Genomic DNA, 15794 nt, shown 5'->3' with positions numbered 1-15794 from the left:
TCTTAATGTGGCGAGTAAAAATTTCGGTAAGCAGTAACGAAAGTTAACTGTCCACTCAGACAGCAATATTTTTATTACAATCGTTCTCCCATAAGGCAAAATTATTTTAAGCAGTGTTTTCTTTTCTAATAAACGCTGCGCGAAATTGCAGACTATAGGAATATATAGAATACAAAGATTCCTATGTTGAAGATTGAACCGTATTGCTGCTTAGTTTATCAGGCGCGAGCATACAAACGATCGATGCCGTGACCGCCTGGCTGAACAAATGCTTTTAGATTACAGGAAACAACACACGTAGATCTAAGAGAAGCTGAAATAAAAACCTACTATAAAAACAAAGTATACAGAATCATTTGCGAAAACCTAGACTTCACCAAACAAAAGAGTTCTCAAACTTGTTAGTTAGTAAATGCTTGCTCTGCCTGTGCTTCGTCGTCTCTTGAATCATAGCATGCGAAAAATCTCTACAGAACTATTATTAAGTTAATTTCTATTCCGTGTGAGTACTCTCCGCATGATGTGTGATATAACAATACTATCGAATCTCTTGAATACAAGGTGAACCTTTACGCCTTCCACACTTGCCACCAGCAGTGGGCCGGAACGAAGCCTAAAGCAGACGCAAATGTTTTCAAATACCATAGTCAAAAGTACAGTTGAGCCCCTCAATAAAGCCTTTTTTTCAAGTGAATATAATTAAAAGGTTCACACCATCTTGCACACAGTAACTGTATATTCAACATTGCGAACACATGTATCGTAAAGCATATCATTTTGTCGCAGGTTTCTTAAACAGTATTTATTCATATTTGTTTCATCGATTCATTCTGCGTACACGTTTCATAGAGGGAAAAGCGAGCGCTGGGTACTTGTCTGGCAGTAACCTCACTTGTTTGACAACAGCTATACATATAAATTGTGTACAAAAGTGCATAGCAGGCCGTAGCGGGATTAGACGGCATTATCACTTAAGACCCACTTGTATTTTAACATCGGTTTGGTAAAGCCATCCTGTAGTCTAGTAATTAACTTCATACACCTCCAAGAAATTGAATTCACAGGTTTCATTCAGTCTAGCTTAAAGAGAACTAAAAGTGTAAAACAACAGATAAAATAATCAAGTACTGTATTTCTGACTTTTTCCTAAGCTAGCTTTTCGTAACTTTAGTATATAATATAACTTTAATACTATCCACACAAAAAATAACAAAGTTTTTCGTTAAACTGACTAAACGAAGACGAATAACGCATTCATTGGCATTGTACCTAACTACAGTATTAATTGAGAACGAATGGAGTATCTGAGACATTTTTTTATTATCAAATTACTGTTACGTAAAATCCACTTCGATTTCTCATCTACACTTCAATGTAGTGTAAAAAAAGTTTGCTTTAAATTTTTTGGTCATTTCATCTGTTTTTTTCGGTCTGTTTAGTAGACAGAATGTGGGATTGTATAACGTAGGTCAAAACAAGATTATCGCCTTAATGGTAGTTAGTATTAAACGGAATAATAAGACTTAAATTGGATTTAACTAAGCTTTTAGAAACATACCTCTATTTGGTAGAAAAATTTAAGGTACTATGTCTACAATATTTTGTTACAGAGAAATCAGGCTCAGAAATCTAGATCTTGATGGCTCTTGAACGTACTAAGTAATACACGGTACACTGTCCTTCTGTTAACGAAAATTCATGCAGGTCGCTATCATATTGTGTATACTGCAATATATAACTCATCTAAGAAGTTTGGTATGTTTGAAATCCTCATCCTGGCCAAATGAAGCGTTGTAGTCGGTGCAACAGCGCTTTTTCGTTCAGTGGCCACGAGACGTGAAAAAGCATACAGGCAAGGGTTCAAAGTCAACTTTGCTGTGACCCTTATGAACCTTGCGAAATTAGAGGGAATTACTTGTGTCAACTTTCGACCATGGCGACCAACAACGTACATTTGTAGCGATCCCTCCTGAATCTCGGGCCACCTTTAGGAAAACATGCTTCAAAGACACTAGAATCGCATTGATTCTCTTCAAAAACCGTTGTTCCGTAGCACCTTGCCTGTATCACAACATTGCCTAACTGTTGCAGCAATAAGGTTTAAAATTTATAGATCCAAGGCAACAGTTTAGACTGAGCTCGTTAATAATGCTTACACATATGTTTAAACCGAAACGACGCTCATGTTAATCCCGAACAGTGTTTTCTGTACCGAGGATAATTTTACTGTATCGTACGTACTGCGCCTCTGCCACTGCAGTCTTGCCCCCTTTCTTCGACATAACAAACGTGATTTTGATAAAACGGCAATAAGCCAACTTGTTGCCACACTGTTCACAACTTTTCAAGTTTTTATTGGCCACCCAAATAAAATATTGCATAACGAGCGCCGATCATATTTCTATATTCATTCAGAATTCCAATAAATATGCGTGACTGAGCACCACACGGTGACAGCCAGTTATCCGAACGACGGTTCGGTGTAGCTTTGAACAGATACAGAAAAAATGGTACCATGGCAATCATGAAGTAAGGCACACGAACGTTTTGTATTAATGATTCACGTAGAGTTCTGCGTGCACGTAAAATTATATGGGGACCGATTTATTTAGTAGCGAGGTCTTATAGCTCTTGAGCTCGGAGCGCTGCATGCGAGTGTACAAGTGATTTTCTAGCTACAACTCTCTTTGCCGACGTTAATTACGTCACTAGATCTTCTGACCCGATTCCAGCCGGGCGGACTTCTTTTTGTTCATGCAAAGCTCGACCGAAAGCCAGTCATCGTTTGAAGACGACGATTGCTCGATGCAAACCCACCGATAAATTATAATCGAAGGATATTCTGTAGGTTGTCTTGCCTTTTTTCTTATCCATTTTATTTCGTATCACATGCCTAACTATCGTAACATTAGCACTTATAAACATACTGTTAAACCACATTATATTTTTTTTGAGTACTCAGTATTACAGCGTAAATTCTGAAAATATTTAATGTACTTTTGGCTGAAAATGTTCAGAAAAAATCCAGTTAAACCTGCTACGAACACCGCACGCGTGTTCAACTAAAAATTGCCCAAGATATAAATAAGTGACCTATCCTTTTTAGATAATTCATATTCGAGCTACAGATAATTTGTATAGAGCACATCGTCAAATTTTGTTTTCCTTCGAGTGTACCCATTCTCTGTACTTGTGAAGTCGAACAGCGTAAAATAAATCACAAAACGTTTGTATAAGAGAATTATTCTATTCACAGCTTGAATATTATGATATTTACAGAGACACATAATTAAATACATCTATATATACCTTCACCCGAAAAATTAAGGTAGAACTGTAGAACAAGCTGCCTATAAGATACTTTAGTCCATGCGAATGGTGAGCCTCAAGCATACGCATACGAGAAATGCCTTTCTGTAGTATAAAACTAAATCAGATTACAAACCTTATATCAATCGGAATCGGACACTCAGATTTTGGACTGTGCCTTAATGTCAATACTGTTAGTCTTACGAAGAACCTTTATATACTGTTGTAATGTAATAGTTAAACACAAGTAATGCCGGCGGCTGAAAGCTTATACATACACTTAATACAGATACATAGGCTTATCTGAAAAATTAGTCCTTTAATGAGAAAAAATTTTATTCAGGATTAAAGTTAGAAAAAAAACCTTAACTCTGCTCCTAGTTATTTTCAGGTTTTGTTGCTTTCGTCATCTATCATGTTTATTTTTTTTTTTATTTATGTTTATGTATTTAAATTAATTGGAATGGAAGAACTGTCACTGCTTCGAGATACTCCAGTGGATAAGCTTGCTTTGGTTGCCAGTAATGACTGAAACCAGGTAGAGACTACTAAAAAATTTTATAGATAAATACGAGTCTCTAAAATCCGCTAATTAATATTTGATACAGTACTGCAAGACCGCAGTAATGTGGTCTCTCAGTAGGCTGCCTATTTGCACTTTTAATGCACTTCGTTAAAAAAGCCGTTACATGTTTTCCATATTTTACCACCGGATAGCGATGTTCTCAATATGTTCGAGGATATTTTTTACTTGACTTCCTTTTTAATATTCGGGATGTGCTGTAATTCGAACAATATAAATCTGAAAAAAAAACTGAGTGTTTATATGAAAAATTTATAGCGCGTTTATTTATATTTTATTCGTATATATTACAGATAAAATAGCTTAATATTTATATCAGAAGTAATACGCAACTGCTTATTCCATGGTACATTCAGGAGAAGGACCATGTTCATAATCTATATGAGTATTTAAGATATGCTTAAACTTACAATGTATTCAAGTTTAAGAATATTCTTATGAGAAACACCCTTTTTTAATTGTATAGTTGGAATTAATTATCAATCCAAGTGATGTTTACATAGTCCAACAGTCTCTGTACGTTCATCATAATTAACAATTTCGCCTTATTAATAGTTCTTACAGTGCAAAAAACGCAAACGGCTTAATATTAAGAGCTCAAAGCTTACATACACATATATATAAGCTTATCCAAAAAAGATCCGTAGTCGGTAAAATACTATATTCAATAAGTTATTGCTGTGTAGCTTACAGGACAATTAAATACTGATGCAGTCTATCGGTGGGGTGTTTATTTGTAAAGCACTTTTAATGTACCTCGTTAAAGGATGTTTCAGTCAGCTGTTCATCCTTTTATAGGCCTACCTTCTTCAACCAGATGTTGAAATAGAGCGTTCCTCATCAGTTTGTGTGCCTTTAACTAATTTAACAAACTGCAATTTTTTCATGGTATTAAAAATAGCATTAAACTACAAAAATCACCATTTCGGTTAAATGGCTCTTATAGAAGTTACAGCTCGGTAATTGGATAAAAAGTATTAGCTATGGATCTAATTTGGACATACCGCGAAGAACCGACGTAAACAAAAGCATTAAAAATTGAGGTAAACATTATCGGAGCGAACCGAAAACAAATTGTAGGACGTCATATACTAAGGGGATTTCAAGGAGTTTGTCCTGTCAGATCCGTATAGACCAAAACAAAAAATATTAGCGGACAAGATGAATTTTACTCTATGATTTTCCTACCGGTGTAATACACAAGCAATTTAATAATTTTATTAACGCTGTGACAAAAGAAACCTGCTAAGTTAATCTGCAATCAATTTTCGAGCGAACTACCAATGTAAACAAAAAAATGTGAAGTTCAGTGACAGATGGCGCTTTATGTCAATTGTCTAATGTTAAAAATTACGATAATATGATAAATACAAATGTTAAAGGATTTAATTATAATCAGCATCACAAATATCCTTCCAGTGTTAGATTTATTCTTAAATCGCTTACCTTTATATTGGCTTCAACTGTACCGTCGAATTTACACAGGTCAATATCAATTTTCAATGAGATCCTATACTGTTCCGGAAGATCGCCTAAATTGCAAATAGACAATAAAACAAATAGCCAAAAAAACCTATTTGTCATTTCGCCTATCTGTAAACAATATATTGCAAAAGTATAAGCAGTAATTCGTCGTTTTTAGATATTTTTCGTAATTCCTTCAGACGTGTTCTAATACAGTGTTAGTCATATATACGCAACGATTCGTAGCAAATAATAGACTAATTGAACGGTGATTGTATTAATGCGATAAGCAACTACAAACAATGTATAAGCGAATTCAAAGACCGCGGATTATAGCGCAGATAGCTTAAAGCGAAAGTTTTCGTACTTTCGTAGACTTACTTCAGTTGACTGTTGCCTTCAGCCCAACAAAATCACCGATTAAGGATCATAGAGAGCAAACGTCACACAGGCAGCACCGTCCTGTGTGAAATCCTCACCTAGAACTTTTACCATCAAATAATAAAGTCTATCTAATAAACCATTTCCATGCTCACTAACAACATAGCGAGAAGCTTTTTAAAACGACGTTCCGTGTGCGATTTCCCATTAGAACTCAGCACAATGTGTTTTTTGTTTTTAAAGACACTTGACATATGCAACAAAAACAAACTGGCGCTACAGCCAGAAATTCAGGTAAACTGCACTTCTTTAGATAAGAAAGAAAAATAAAGATCACAACTTTGTTTTGATAAAATGTCTTAGGCAATCTTCTGTTGTAACACCCCTAAAACAGCACACTGCGCTGCTTGAGAACGGTAAACATGACATTGGAAAAGTTAGACAATGACAGAGTACCGCTCAACAACATGAATAAAATAAGCACACCACTAAAGAACGGGACTTGGAAGCTACAGAACGACGACTTTATCGCGGCTGCTCCTGACACCACCTTTCACATGTACACACATTCGCTTTTTATTTTCTAATTAGCGAATAAAACTGAAGTTATCAAAATCGAATAAATCAGTAATACAGTCCTCACTTTAGTTTGAAACCCTATTGCTTAATAATAATTAAAGAGGCGTCACTTCAAGCATAGGTGAACTACTATAAATATATGCCGGTCTATCTTTGTCCCTTGAAAAAGTCTCTTGAAATTCCGTTTGCTGTATACACAGACATCTTCTGAAACAAGCAAACTATTCCCACGAATTTAGATAGCTTACATTGTAGTGAATTGTTCACATTGGTGCTCTGCGCTAAATGATATTTCTTTGTTTTGATTAAAGCCATCTAGATTCCTATGTCCAAGTGCAGTTATAAGCATATAAGAACATTTCGTTATGACCATTCCAGTCAAAAAAGAAGTACTGCATAACTTTTTTGAAAGTCTTCAAACATTTCATGTGAACAGTAACGCAATACGTGTAATACTAATAATAGAGCTGACGGCTGAAGCGATAGCAAGCATGGTATGTATCGTGGAACGTTTGTACTTATTGAATAAGAAGGTATCTTGATAATAAAGGAATATAACAACGCCGGAGGGACAAATACGAAAGTAATGTAAATACAAGATGGAAGTGATTAATAACTGTCAAATAATAGTCTGGCTGCCCGTGTTTTATAACCGTTAGTTATATATATAACTATAATAAAGAAAAAAAATATATATATTTTTTTTTTCTTTATTTTGACTAAACAACCCCATGCAACAATAAACAACAAATAAAAACAATGAAAATATAAATTTTTAAAATACATTCAAAAGGTTTACTAAAACGTAATCGTCAGAGCAAAAATATCTAAAGAAAGTTAGAAAATAATAGAAAATGAATTACAAGTCAAAGTGGAACTTCGGAGCGCTCATCAGGGTGGCGCGGACCATATGTGCGTCATAGATTCTCTCGTCAAAAGCCCCGTTCTTAGGTCTTTGCCGGACAATAGTCTCAGCGACAATTCGCTTCGTTGCTTCCTGAGTTCCCGTCTACTTTAGTCAGCAGTCATTCATCACTTGATATGTACACAACTCCATTACAAATGTTTACCTGCTGAAGGTGCCAGCATAGCTTGTAAGTTCCTAAAAACAAGGAGGTCTTCTTATATCCAAAGAACCCCGCTGTCAAAATTGATGGCTTCCGATAAGGATCACAACTGCCAAAACAATGTGCTGCGGCTGATTTCGTCGGTTCTGAAACTTTCTACGAGAGAGCGAATTAAGGAAGATCAATAGAAGTTAACTTTTCTTGTTTGTGTGTAGATTCTTATGCCATTCTTAACATACTGGCAACGCACAAGTTCGTTGTACGCAGGTTGCAAGAATACAGGTACGACCAGAGCGGTACAGAACTTGCAGTTTTAAAAGGCCATCTTGTCTAAAAGTTGCTGAAATTGTCTCTAGATTTTTTAATTCAGTGTAAAAAAACAGTTGATAATAAAGGATCATTAGTTTTTAAAGCGGTGTCGCTGAATTTCCCTAAGTGGGATGCTGATTTCTAGATCTCGAAACAAAATCATTTTTTAACAATACGACAATATTTTCATGTCCAAATATTAAACGTAGCGTACCTTTCGCACCGAAATTGGACTAGCGAACATACGGAAAAGTTGAAAGTTACTAAATCGATCATTCTGATTGTATTTGAGCCTTTTAAATGTGACAGCTTGTATGTTAGTAAACACTTTCAATTTCAGTTTTCGAACCATTCATCTCATCTTAAAAAACTAGGCTGCAAATAAAATGTGTGAAAGCATTGAGCCTGCGGTAAAGAGACATCCGAATTTGCTCATCGGCTTAAAGGCTGTTGAGTACTGCCGTCACTACAGCTTAAGGGGCGGTAATAGATGCTTATTGACTCCAGCATTTATGAACTTCGCCACCTAAGCGTCGAGAGGAATCAAATTCGAAATAGTTCGAGGGCTCACTACCACTCGGTTCCTTAATATAGCCTAATAGCAGTGCTGAAGTGGAATTAAATGCCTTTACTGAAATTACAGTGGTCTAAGTTAGAACATTTTGAATTGTTATCCATTGATTCACATGATGGCGAAGTCCTAAGTAAATTAGCTGCTTTTCATTTACTAATCCGTAAACCAGTGGCGCGGTCAGTGATACGAAAAATACATTTTATGGGAAGTTGTGTACAGCAATCGTATACCGTTCTATAAATCATGAATAAGAATTTGCTCGGTATTCGTTTATTTAAGACGATATTAATATTAATTAGAAATGAAGGAAAACACCTTGAATACGCTCACTTGAAAGTAGGAAGAAAACTAGATGTAGAATAAGAAGCAGTAGAAATCAAAACGTAGTTCATAGTTTTCGGGGACCTCATTTATAATTGCTTTGAAACGTTGGATAAGGTGAATAAACAATAAATTTCTACTGAATAAATAGTTAAATCGAGATGAATGAGGCACTGATTAACATTGTATTTAAAAACAGAAAGCATCGAAGGCGTGGCACAACTTTCAAGTGCTTCAAGTCCGGCACTCGCGCCGTAAGCAATAGTCATTTCATACATTTGCTTTGTCCGTATCTAGAAGATCCTATATAAGACCATAAGAGACTCAAAATTTCTGTTTAGTTTATATGGTTGCCGCTTGATTTTTCATATGTATTAAACTGGCTAATATTAAATCTGAATTAGATCCAGCTAGTTGTTTTTTCTGTTTCTCTTTCCAGTAGAGCCAATCACCGTTAAAATATCGTAAATTCCGTAAAAAAGATTTAGGTTAAACTTGGAAATCCATGTTTCAAGGGCTACCAGTGATAAAGACGGAGTAGTACCAAGTCCCTTATAAACAGGTGACATCGAAAACCTTCCGCGTACCCATCAAAACAATGGATCTGACGTCCCCTACAGTAAAAGCGGGTTCTTTTTTTAATGCTAACCAATTAATTAGTATGACAGTGCGGCCCTAAGCCTCAGTTTTCTGCGATAATAAATCAAGTTATGCAAATATAACTGAAGAACTGCCGCGATAGCTCGGATTAAAGACGGGATACACGGCGTAAAATATGTTGTTCCTTGTACTACTCAGCAGCGGCTTGCCAGACTGGGAAGTTTCATCAACGCAAAGCAGTATTTCTATCTTCTTTTCCGATTTTGGCTATGACCGTTTTGAGAGAAAGAATGATTTTGAGATCGGTCTATATTGCTCAACTATAAAGTTATTGCCGCTGTGACCCAAACATATAACTAATACCACCTCGCTTTCGCAGGCCTCGGCAATATACGGTAAAATGATCGTTGAAAATATATCTTTTGCGATCTGGAATAATCTTCCTTATAGTTAGACCTCAAGACAAAAATGAACGATCGGAAGATCGATTACTACAAATTAATGGAGAACGAAATGAGTAACTTACGAAGACATGATAATTTGCACATAACAAATTCTGAAAGCAAAGCAACTAATGGAAATGGTATTAGAATCCGCAAATGGATTTAACGTTTTGGCGGCTACTTCTCATATTTTTGGAAAACTAGTTTAATGGGTTTGTTTTGCTAAACAATTTCTATGGCTTCTTGTAGCTTTTTTTCCATCCTTCCCTTAGTTAATGGCCCGCGATTTTCTGACGGAACAGCAAAGAAATCTACATGCAGTCCTTCGTTATCCGTTGAAATCAGTCTAAGATGTTACGGACATATTTGTTTTCACAGATCAGACGATAAACATAAGATTGTGTTGTTATCGCGGCGGCAAATCAAATGGTGAGTAACCAGTTCTTGAATGAAGCTTTTTTTTTGCTCTTCACATCACTTACGTGTAATGTAACCTACAAAGGAGTCTACCACTCCTAATGAATCGAGAATCTGTGTCTGTTTAGATAATGAGAACTGCACCACCTATTGCTAAGATACTAGCTGGTTCTAGCACTAACCATATAATCCGGTTTTTGTAGTGAGTGACGGAACATTGAGCACCGGAATTCTTGTGGGTGTCCCGAGTTTCTAAAGTTAAAAGGCCATTTTCGCAAAAGGTTTTTACTAAAATTAAATCTATTAATGTTTCGATTTGCATCGATTTCGTTATGAAATCCAAACGAAGCCAGAACCTTAATTTTTCTACTTAGGAGTTAGGCGCCTAACAGAAGGTGGAGTAGAAGCCTGTGACAATTGACCTGATGCGGTTTGTTTGCCTTGATATTCCACAAGCAAGTTACAATTAACTTTCCCTACCTACTTAGTAGATGGCCGCTTTGAAAAGCGAATAGCAGACTCCTCAGCAGAACATAATGCAAAGATAATTTATAAGTTAGTCTAAGATGTGCGCAATTTGACTCTTAAGGTAGCTTAAATGTTCTAAAAGTAGTTGTGTAACCTAATAACTAGTCGTTTTAACTAGGTAGTGTTTTTACCAACTCTACAACGCCTCCTTAAACTATTATGTGAAAGCAACTTGGGTAAAATTAAAAGTAAACATTGCTAATTATATTATAAAAATAAATAATAGCACTTTTTGCACGTATAAGAAAAAATCCTAATCAACTGCCATTTTTCGATATAAGTTAAGCCTTACAGATCGACACGATGGCGGATCGCTACTCAATATCAACCTTGCGTCTCCCTCGAAACGTTGTTCCGAATCATTATTCACTTAAAATAAAAATCGACCTCGTCAAGTGCAACTTCAACGGATCAGCTGAAGTTGATGTCACGGTAGCTTGAAGTCTGGTATTCTTAAAGTATAATCTCGCCTTCGTGCTAAAGCTATCACCTTTAAGAGATTGTTAAAAAGAAAAAAAACAGGTTAAGGAGCATATGATAGAAGACTGTTGTACGACACGTTTTTAATTGAAGTATTAAAAAAGATTGCTGCGAAGCAACCCGCGCAGTCGGACCATTAGACTGTTTCGATAAAATTATTGTATATATCCGTATGTTTGCCATCTTTCGCATCCTATTTTTAAAATTGTTTTTATAAAAAATTATTGGTGACAGTGGGCCGTGCTGACTAATGATCTCTAGAGAATATGTTCCGTCTGAAGCTGTTATGTAATAGACTAAGTTGGTAAACATTCTATTATGCTAACAGGTGAATGAATCGACTAGTTCAGTTTTACTTAACAGTTTAGGATTAGCAGTCAGTGAAGGCGAGTTTCAGTGTGGGTCAAATACAATCTGTGTAAAGGAAACCCAAGAGTTAAAAGCTGATGAAAGGATCGAATTCATCTTCGGAAGGCCTATACATAAAGGTGAGATCGAGAATATAGTCGTCTTTTCACTTACCTGATAAAATATGCGTGCGAACGATAATTTATATCTAATTCGACAATCATTTGAGCCCCTCCAAGGACATACTGCACAGGCCGTCCAATTGAGTAAACCGAACTAACACGTTTGTATTTAATGAAGGGTCAACTACTGCAGCACAGATCTAATTTAATTTTAAGTCATCTGTATACAAGATGTATTAAAAGAAACGTTTTAAACCCTTCAAATTATTCTAATCATGCTTTCCAAATTTGATCGACGTTTTTCTAGAAAACGCGTAAATTTCATGCAGTACTCTTATGGGCTGTATATGTAGACACTGAATACTAAACCTATACTTCTTGCGCCCTTTTCTCGTGGTTCTTACCTTGTTTTCTAAAATAAACCGGACTTCTACCTTTCCTCGTATTTTTCTTGCCGCTCTAGGTGCTTTTTATATTTAAATACGTTTTACAATACTTTTTAATAGTTTTCTTTTAAACTGCCTGAAGGTACCATCTATTCGCATGTTTCGAGTCTATTTTCAATAATTCTTTAACTTGTGCATGAAGAAGCCACGCTTAGGGATGTGCCCATCTTGTGATAATATGAGGTTTTAAATCACATTCTGTTGGATATACTAGATCGTTTATTGTTGATTTGAAGGGGAAATTTTCAAGTTTTTCTACAAAAATAGTCATTTTGGTATACGTGTCTTCATTGTCGTGCGCTTTATAGTTCATATAAATCGTTTTTTCGGTACCTGCATTCCTGCTAAGGTGGATTATTTCATATAAGGAGTACTTCAAAGCCTGAACTGTTGCGCAATATCGACTAGTACCTGATAATCAATATACTGAATTAGAGAAATCTCAAAAACAATCACTGTGGCTTTTTTTGGATGATGGAATCCTTATTGACCGGTTAAAGCTTCTCCATCACTTTACTTCTTGTTTTATTAAATATCGCCAATTTACAAGAGTGCAATCGTGGATTTATGCTTCATCAACGGGTACATGCTAATCAGTGAGCTAATAACCGAGTGAGAGGGATCGAACCCTAGACCTTGAGCTTGATACTCCAACGTCCTACGAAGCCTGGTGGCGCTAGTTTACGTATGAATTTCGCCATAGGCTTCCTGTTTGGGAAATGACAAAATTTTTTTTTTTTAATCTAAAAGGACCTGTACACTACAAGCATGGATCTGTCAGATGCCTAGAAGTTCCCTGTCATAAAAGTAAATCCAAGGTGCTAAAGCGTCCCTGTTATATTAATCAGTGGATATATATTCGGCCGACAAATAGGAAATTCAAGCCGTGTTCTTGTCAATGCTGCGCAATCAACGAGACACCAATTTTGAAAATTTAAATTCCTGTATGTGAAAAGTCGCCATTACAGCGATGCAAAAAAATGAGCAAAAAGCAGGAAGATATTTCGCCGTTTAGTCTCTCCTATCGTAACAAACTTCCAAGACACACGTGTGCTTTCATAAAAAATATCATGAGCCGCAATACCTATTCGAATCAGAAGACTGTATTTATTATGAATCACTATTTCCTATTCCTCCAACAGGCACTGGTATACTTCGGTACTCGTTTTCGGCTGGCCTCAGCGAGGACCAGCGTGGCCTTTACCGTTGCGAGGCGTGGGATGAGAAAAATCGAAGGATGAATTTTGCCGCCACCAGCTTTGAGGTGCGCTTGCGTGCATACTAAGCCAATACAGTATTAATCTTTAGTGCAATTTCTGGTCTGTCTAATCTATTTTATTGTTTGAAAATAACTTTCGTTGTGTTATCACTATGTCTATAAACTATTCCAACTTTTTCCCATGTTGTCAGTCTGCAGACGCACGCCGAGCATTTCCTTGTTGGGATGAACCTGCGCTCAAGGCGACGTTCCAAGTGACCATGATAACGCAAAGGCCATACCTGGTTCTATCTAACATGCCTATTATTGAGCAGAAAAAATACTCAGAAGAAGGCTGGCTAATGACCCTATTCGAGTGCACTCCCAAAATGAGCACATACCTGCTTAGCTGTAAGTGTGCATAACGAACGTCAATCAAAGCCATACTAAATGAACATTGTTGTAAAGAAACAGGCTGGAGTAGATCATAATACATCGATTGTGAAGGACCAAACGATTTAAACATGACTTCGCCTCATAGCTTCGTCTCATTATTAAAAAAATAGGTAGTGACGGAGAGCGGGTCTTGTACTGTCTTGCTTACGTTATATGCATTCGATGAGCGGTTTTATGTAGTCTTACTGGGATAATATAGAATCTGTCTTTCGAGTGTATCTTGTGCATAGTTAGGTCTACCAGAGAAAGTGGGTGAGTATAGTTTGCCGCTAAGCTCGAAGCGTCCATGCGTACGTAAAAATTAAATTTGTCTTAGCTGTTTCCGTTTCCAAGATCTGGAAAAGCCTTTTTTCTTTTCCTATGGAAAACAAAATCTGAATCTCACCCGACTTGACGTACCCTTTAATCTTTTGTGGGCGGCATGATCTCGTGACGATTATTACTATGCGGTTTTATAAGTCTGTTGGAGAACTCCATGTGAGTGCAGCAAGGTTCACCCGGACTGGACTTGTAGCAGGGCAAGTCCTTGAAATTATACCTAAGGATTGATTCTAAAGACATGTTCACATAATACATTTAGCCAGAAACGTTAATAGTTTTTTTAAGAGATCTATTAACTTTAGATAGGTAAATGATTATTTCGATAGTATTGGCCGCACTATTGATTCTCTTGGGGTGTTTATTATGGTTGCATTTGTAGATTCTCCTACGGTTAACCAAAAAGCTATAGTAACGCGTAACTGTCCTATTCATTCCATTTCTTGGATCAAATAGTTGTTTTCCTGGCCACTTCTGGCATTTGGTATATTTTTTCGGTAATTATCTGCGCTTGCGATGAACTCAAATTGAATTTCGAAACCTTTAAAAATTATAGGCATTAAAACTTTCTCTGCATTTATAAATATATTTTGTAATTTTATTTTCTTTATAAAGCTTGATTTCGTTAAAAATTATATTAGCATGATATGAATAATGTTAGGCCAGTCAGGAACTGCGTTTTACGCTTAAACCTGATTGTTTTCGAAATAGAAAGAACAAACTCGAGCGAGTTATCAGCCTATCTAAGTATGTATAAAAGATGTAAACACCGTATTAACTCATGGATGAACTTAATAATGTTGTGAAATACTGTTGTAAAAGTCTTGCTTACGCAAATATTTTTCAGATTTTCGGATATAGTGAAACATACGCCTCGTATTCAGAACAGTATCAATTGTACTTAGTAACAAAAGTTCCTGGTAGTTGTTGTTGGCAGGTTCAACTACATCGAGGCCTTCAGCGCGCGGAGAGTTCGTATCCGAGTGTACGCTATGGTTGATAAAGAAAACCAGGGAGAGTATGCTCTACAGACTGCCGTCAAGTCGTTGGACTTTTTCGAAAACTATTTTGATGTATGAATAGTTAGTGCAAAATATAATTTAATATAATCCACTATCCTCATTACGAAATTACCCAAATGATTGCATCAAAAGTACTGGTTTTTCAAAAATACGGTCAACATATTTACCAATCTTAGCTGTGATAAATGTCATGCATTTCGATACCTAGTATTCTCCTCTCTCGAAGTATTCTTCCAAAAGTGCGGATCTTGCCAGATTGATCGGATTTTTCTATATATTATAGTATATATAGGTTTGGTATGTTATCTGCCTTTTTTAAAACGGAAGATAAAGAGGACAATTTATCAAAAGATAGCTGGAAATCACCAAACCCTTGCTTAGATGCTAGGTTATCTGTACTGATTAATTTGTCCTCAATTTTTTTTTCGGAGTTTGCCGTATTTCTTTTTTTTTTTTTTTTTTTTACTGAAATTGCGATATTTCCTATTTGCTACTAACATTACCATAAATCAAACAGGACAGTATGAAAAAATAGTTTTGAACTTACTATACTTTGGTTTGATCCGTATGAAACTGCAAGCTCTTCGAATCCGTATCTAAAGATACTAGTGTCGTATAAAATTTGTAGTAGTAACATAAGAATTACGTACACAAGTGCGTTTCGTTAATACGGTAATGACCAAGATATATTTTACATTATACCTTTAATATTCAGATACCGTACCCATTGGCCAAAGTCGACTTGGTTGCCTTACCAGAAACTTCCGCGGGTTCCATGGAAAACTGGGGCCTCATCACATTTCGGTAAATTTCGGCAAAAAAGCTTTAT

The 15794-nt window shown here is 36.2% G+C and overlaps 1 protein-coding gene and 1 long non-coding RNA gene across 3 annotated transcripts; one reads left to right on the top strand and one right to left on the bottom strand.

Annotated features, from left to right (window-relative positions):
- Window positions 1-1301: 1301 nt before the first annotated feature.
- LOC111272682 (uncharacterized) lies at window positions 1302-6193 on the bottom strand. Its single transcript, XR_002687657.2, has 2 exons — window positions 5738-6193; window positions 1302-5424 (listed from the first exon to the last, which is right to left on the bottom strand). It is a non-coding gene; the product is annotated as an uncharacterized LOC111272682 (long non-coding RNA).
- Window positions 6194-6200: 7 nt separating this feature from the next.
- On the top strand, window positions 6201-15787 carry LOC111272681 (uncharacterized). 2 transcript variants are annotated; one of them, XM_022854261.2, is made up of 8 exons: window positions 6201-6810; window positions 10009-10059; window positions 10857-11007; window positions 11384-11543; window positions 13114-13235; window positions 13382-13580; window positions 14868-15016; window positions 15681-15787. In XM_022854261.2, the coding sequence occupies exons 3-8, from the start codon at window positions 10879-10881 to the stop codon at window positions 15771-15773; spliced, it is 852 nt and encodes a 283-aa protein (XP_022709996.1). In that variant the 5' UTR covers window positions 6201-6810; window positions 10009-10059; window positions 10857-10878; the 3' UTR covers window positions 15774-15787. The 2 variants fall into 2 exon arrangements, with proteins under 2 accessions (XP_022709996.1, XP_086829489.1); XM_086973363.1 differs by lacking the exon at window positions 6201-6810 and adding an exon at window positions 7045-7665.
- The last annotated feature ends 7 nt before the right edge of the window (window positions 15788-15794 follow it).

This window comes from Varroa jacobsoni, unplaced genomic scaffold (genome assembly GCF_002532875.2).
Source record: "Varroa jacobsoni isolate VJ856 unplaced genomic scaffold, vjacob_1.0 contig02980, whole genome shotgun sequence".
Classification (NCBI taxonomy): Eukaryota; Metazoa; Arthropoda; class Arachnida; order Mesostigmata; family Varroidae; genus Varroa; species Varroa jacobsoni.
This window is presented reverse-complemented; position numbering and strand designations above follow the sequence as displayed.

Excerpts from the sequence above, each read along its gene's own strand:
- LOC111272681 (XM_022854261.2), top strand. The coding sequence starts at position 10,879 with ATGGCGGATCGCTACTCAATATCAACCTTGCGTCTCCCTCGAAACGTT. Across the intron at positions 11,544-13,113 it reads CGGAAGGCCTATACATAAAG|GCACTGGTATACTTCGGTAC; the intron begins GTGAGATCGAGA and ends TTCCTCCAACAG. Across the intron at positions 13,236-13,381 it reads TTGCCGCCACCAGCTTTGAG|TCTGCAGACGCACGCCGAGC; the intron begins GTGCGCTTGCGT and ends CCATGTTGTCAG.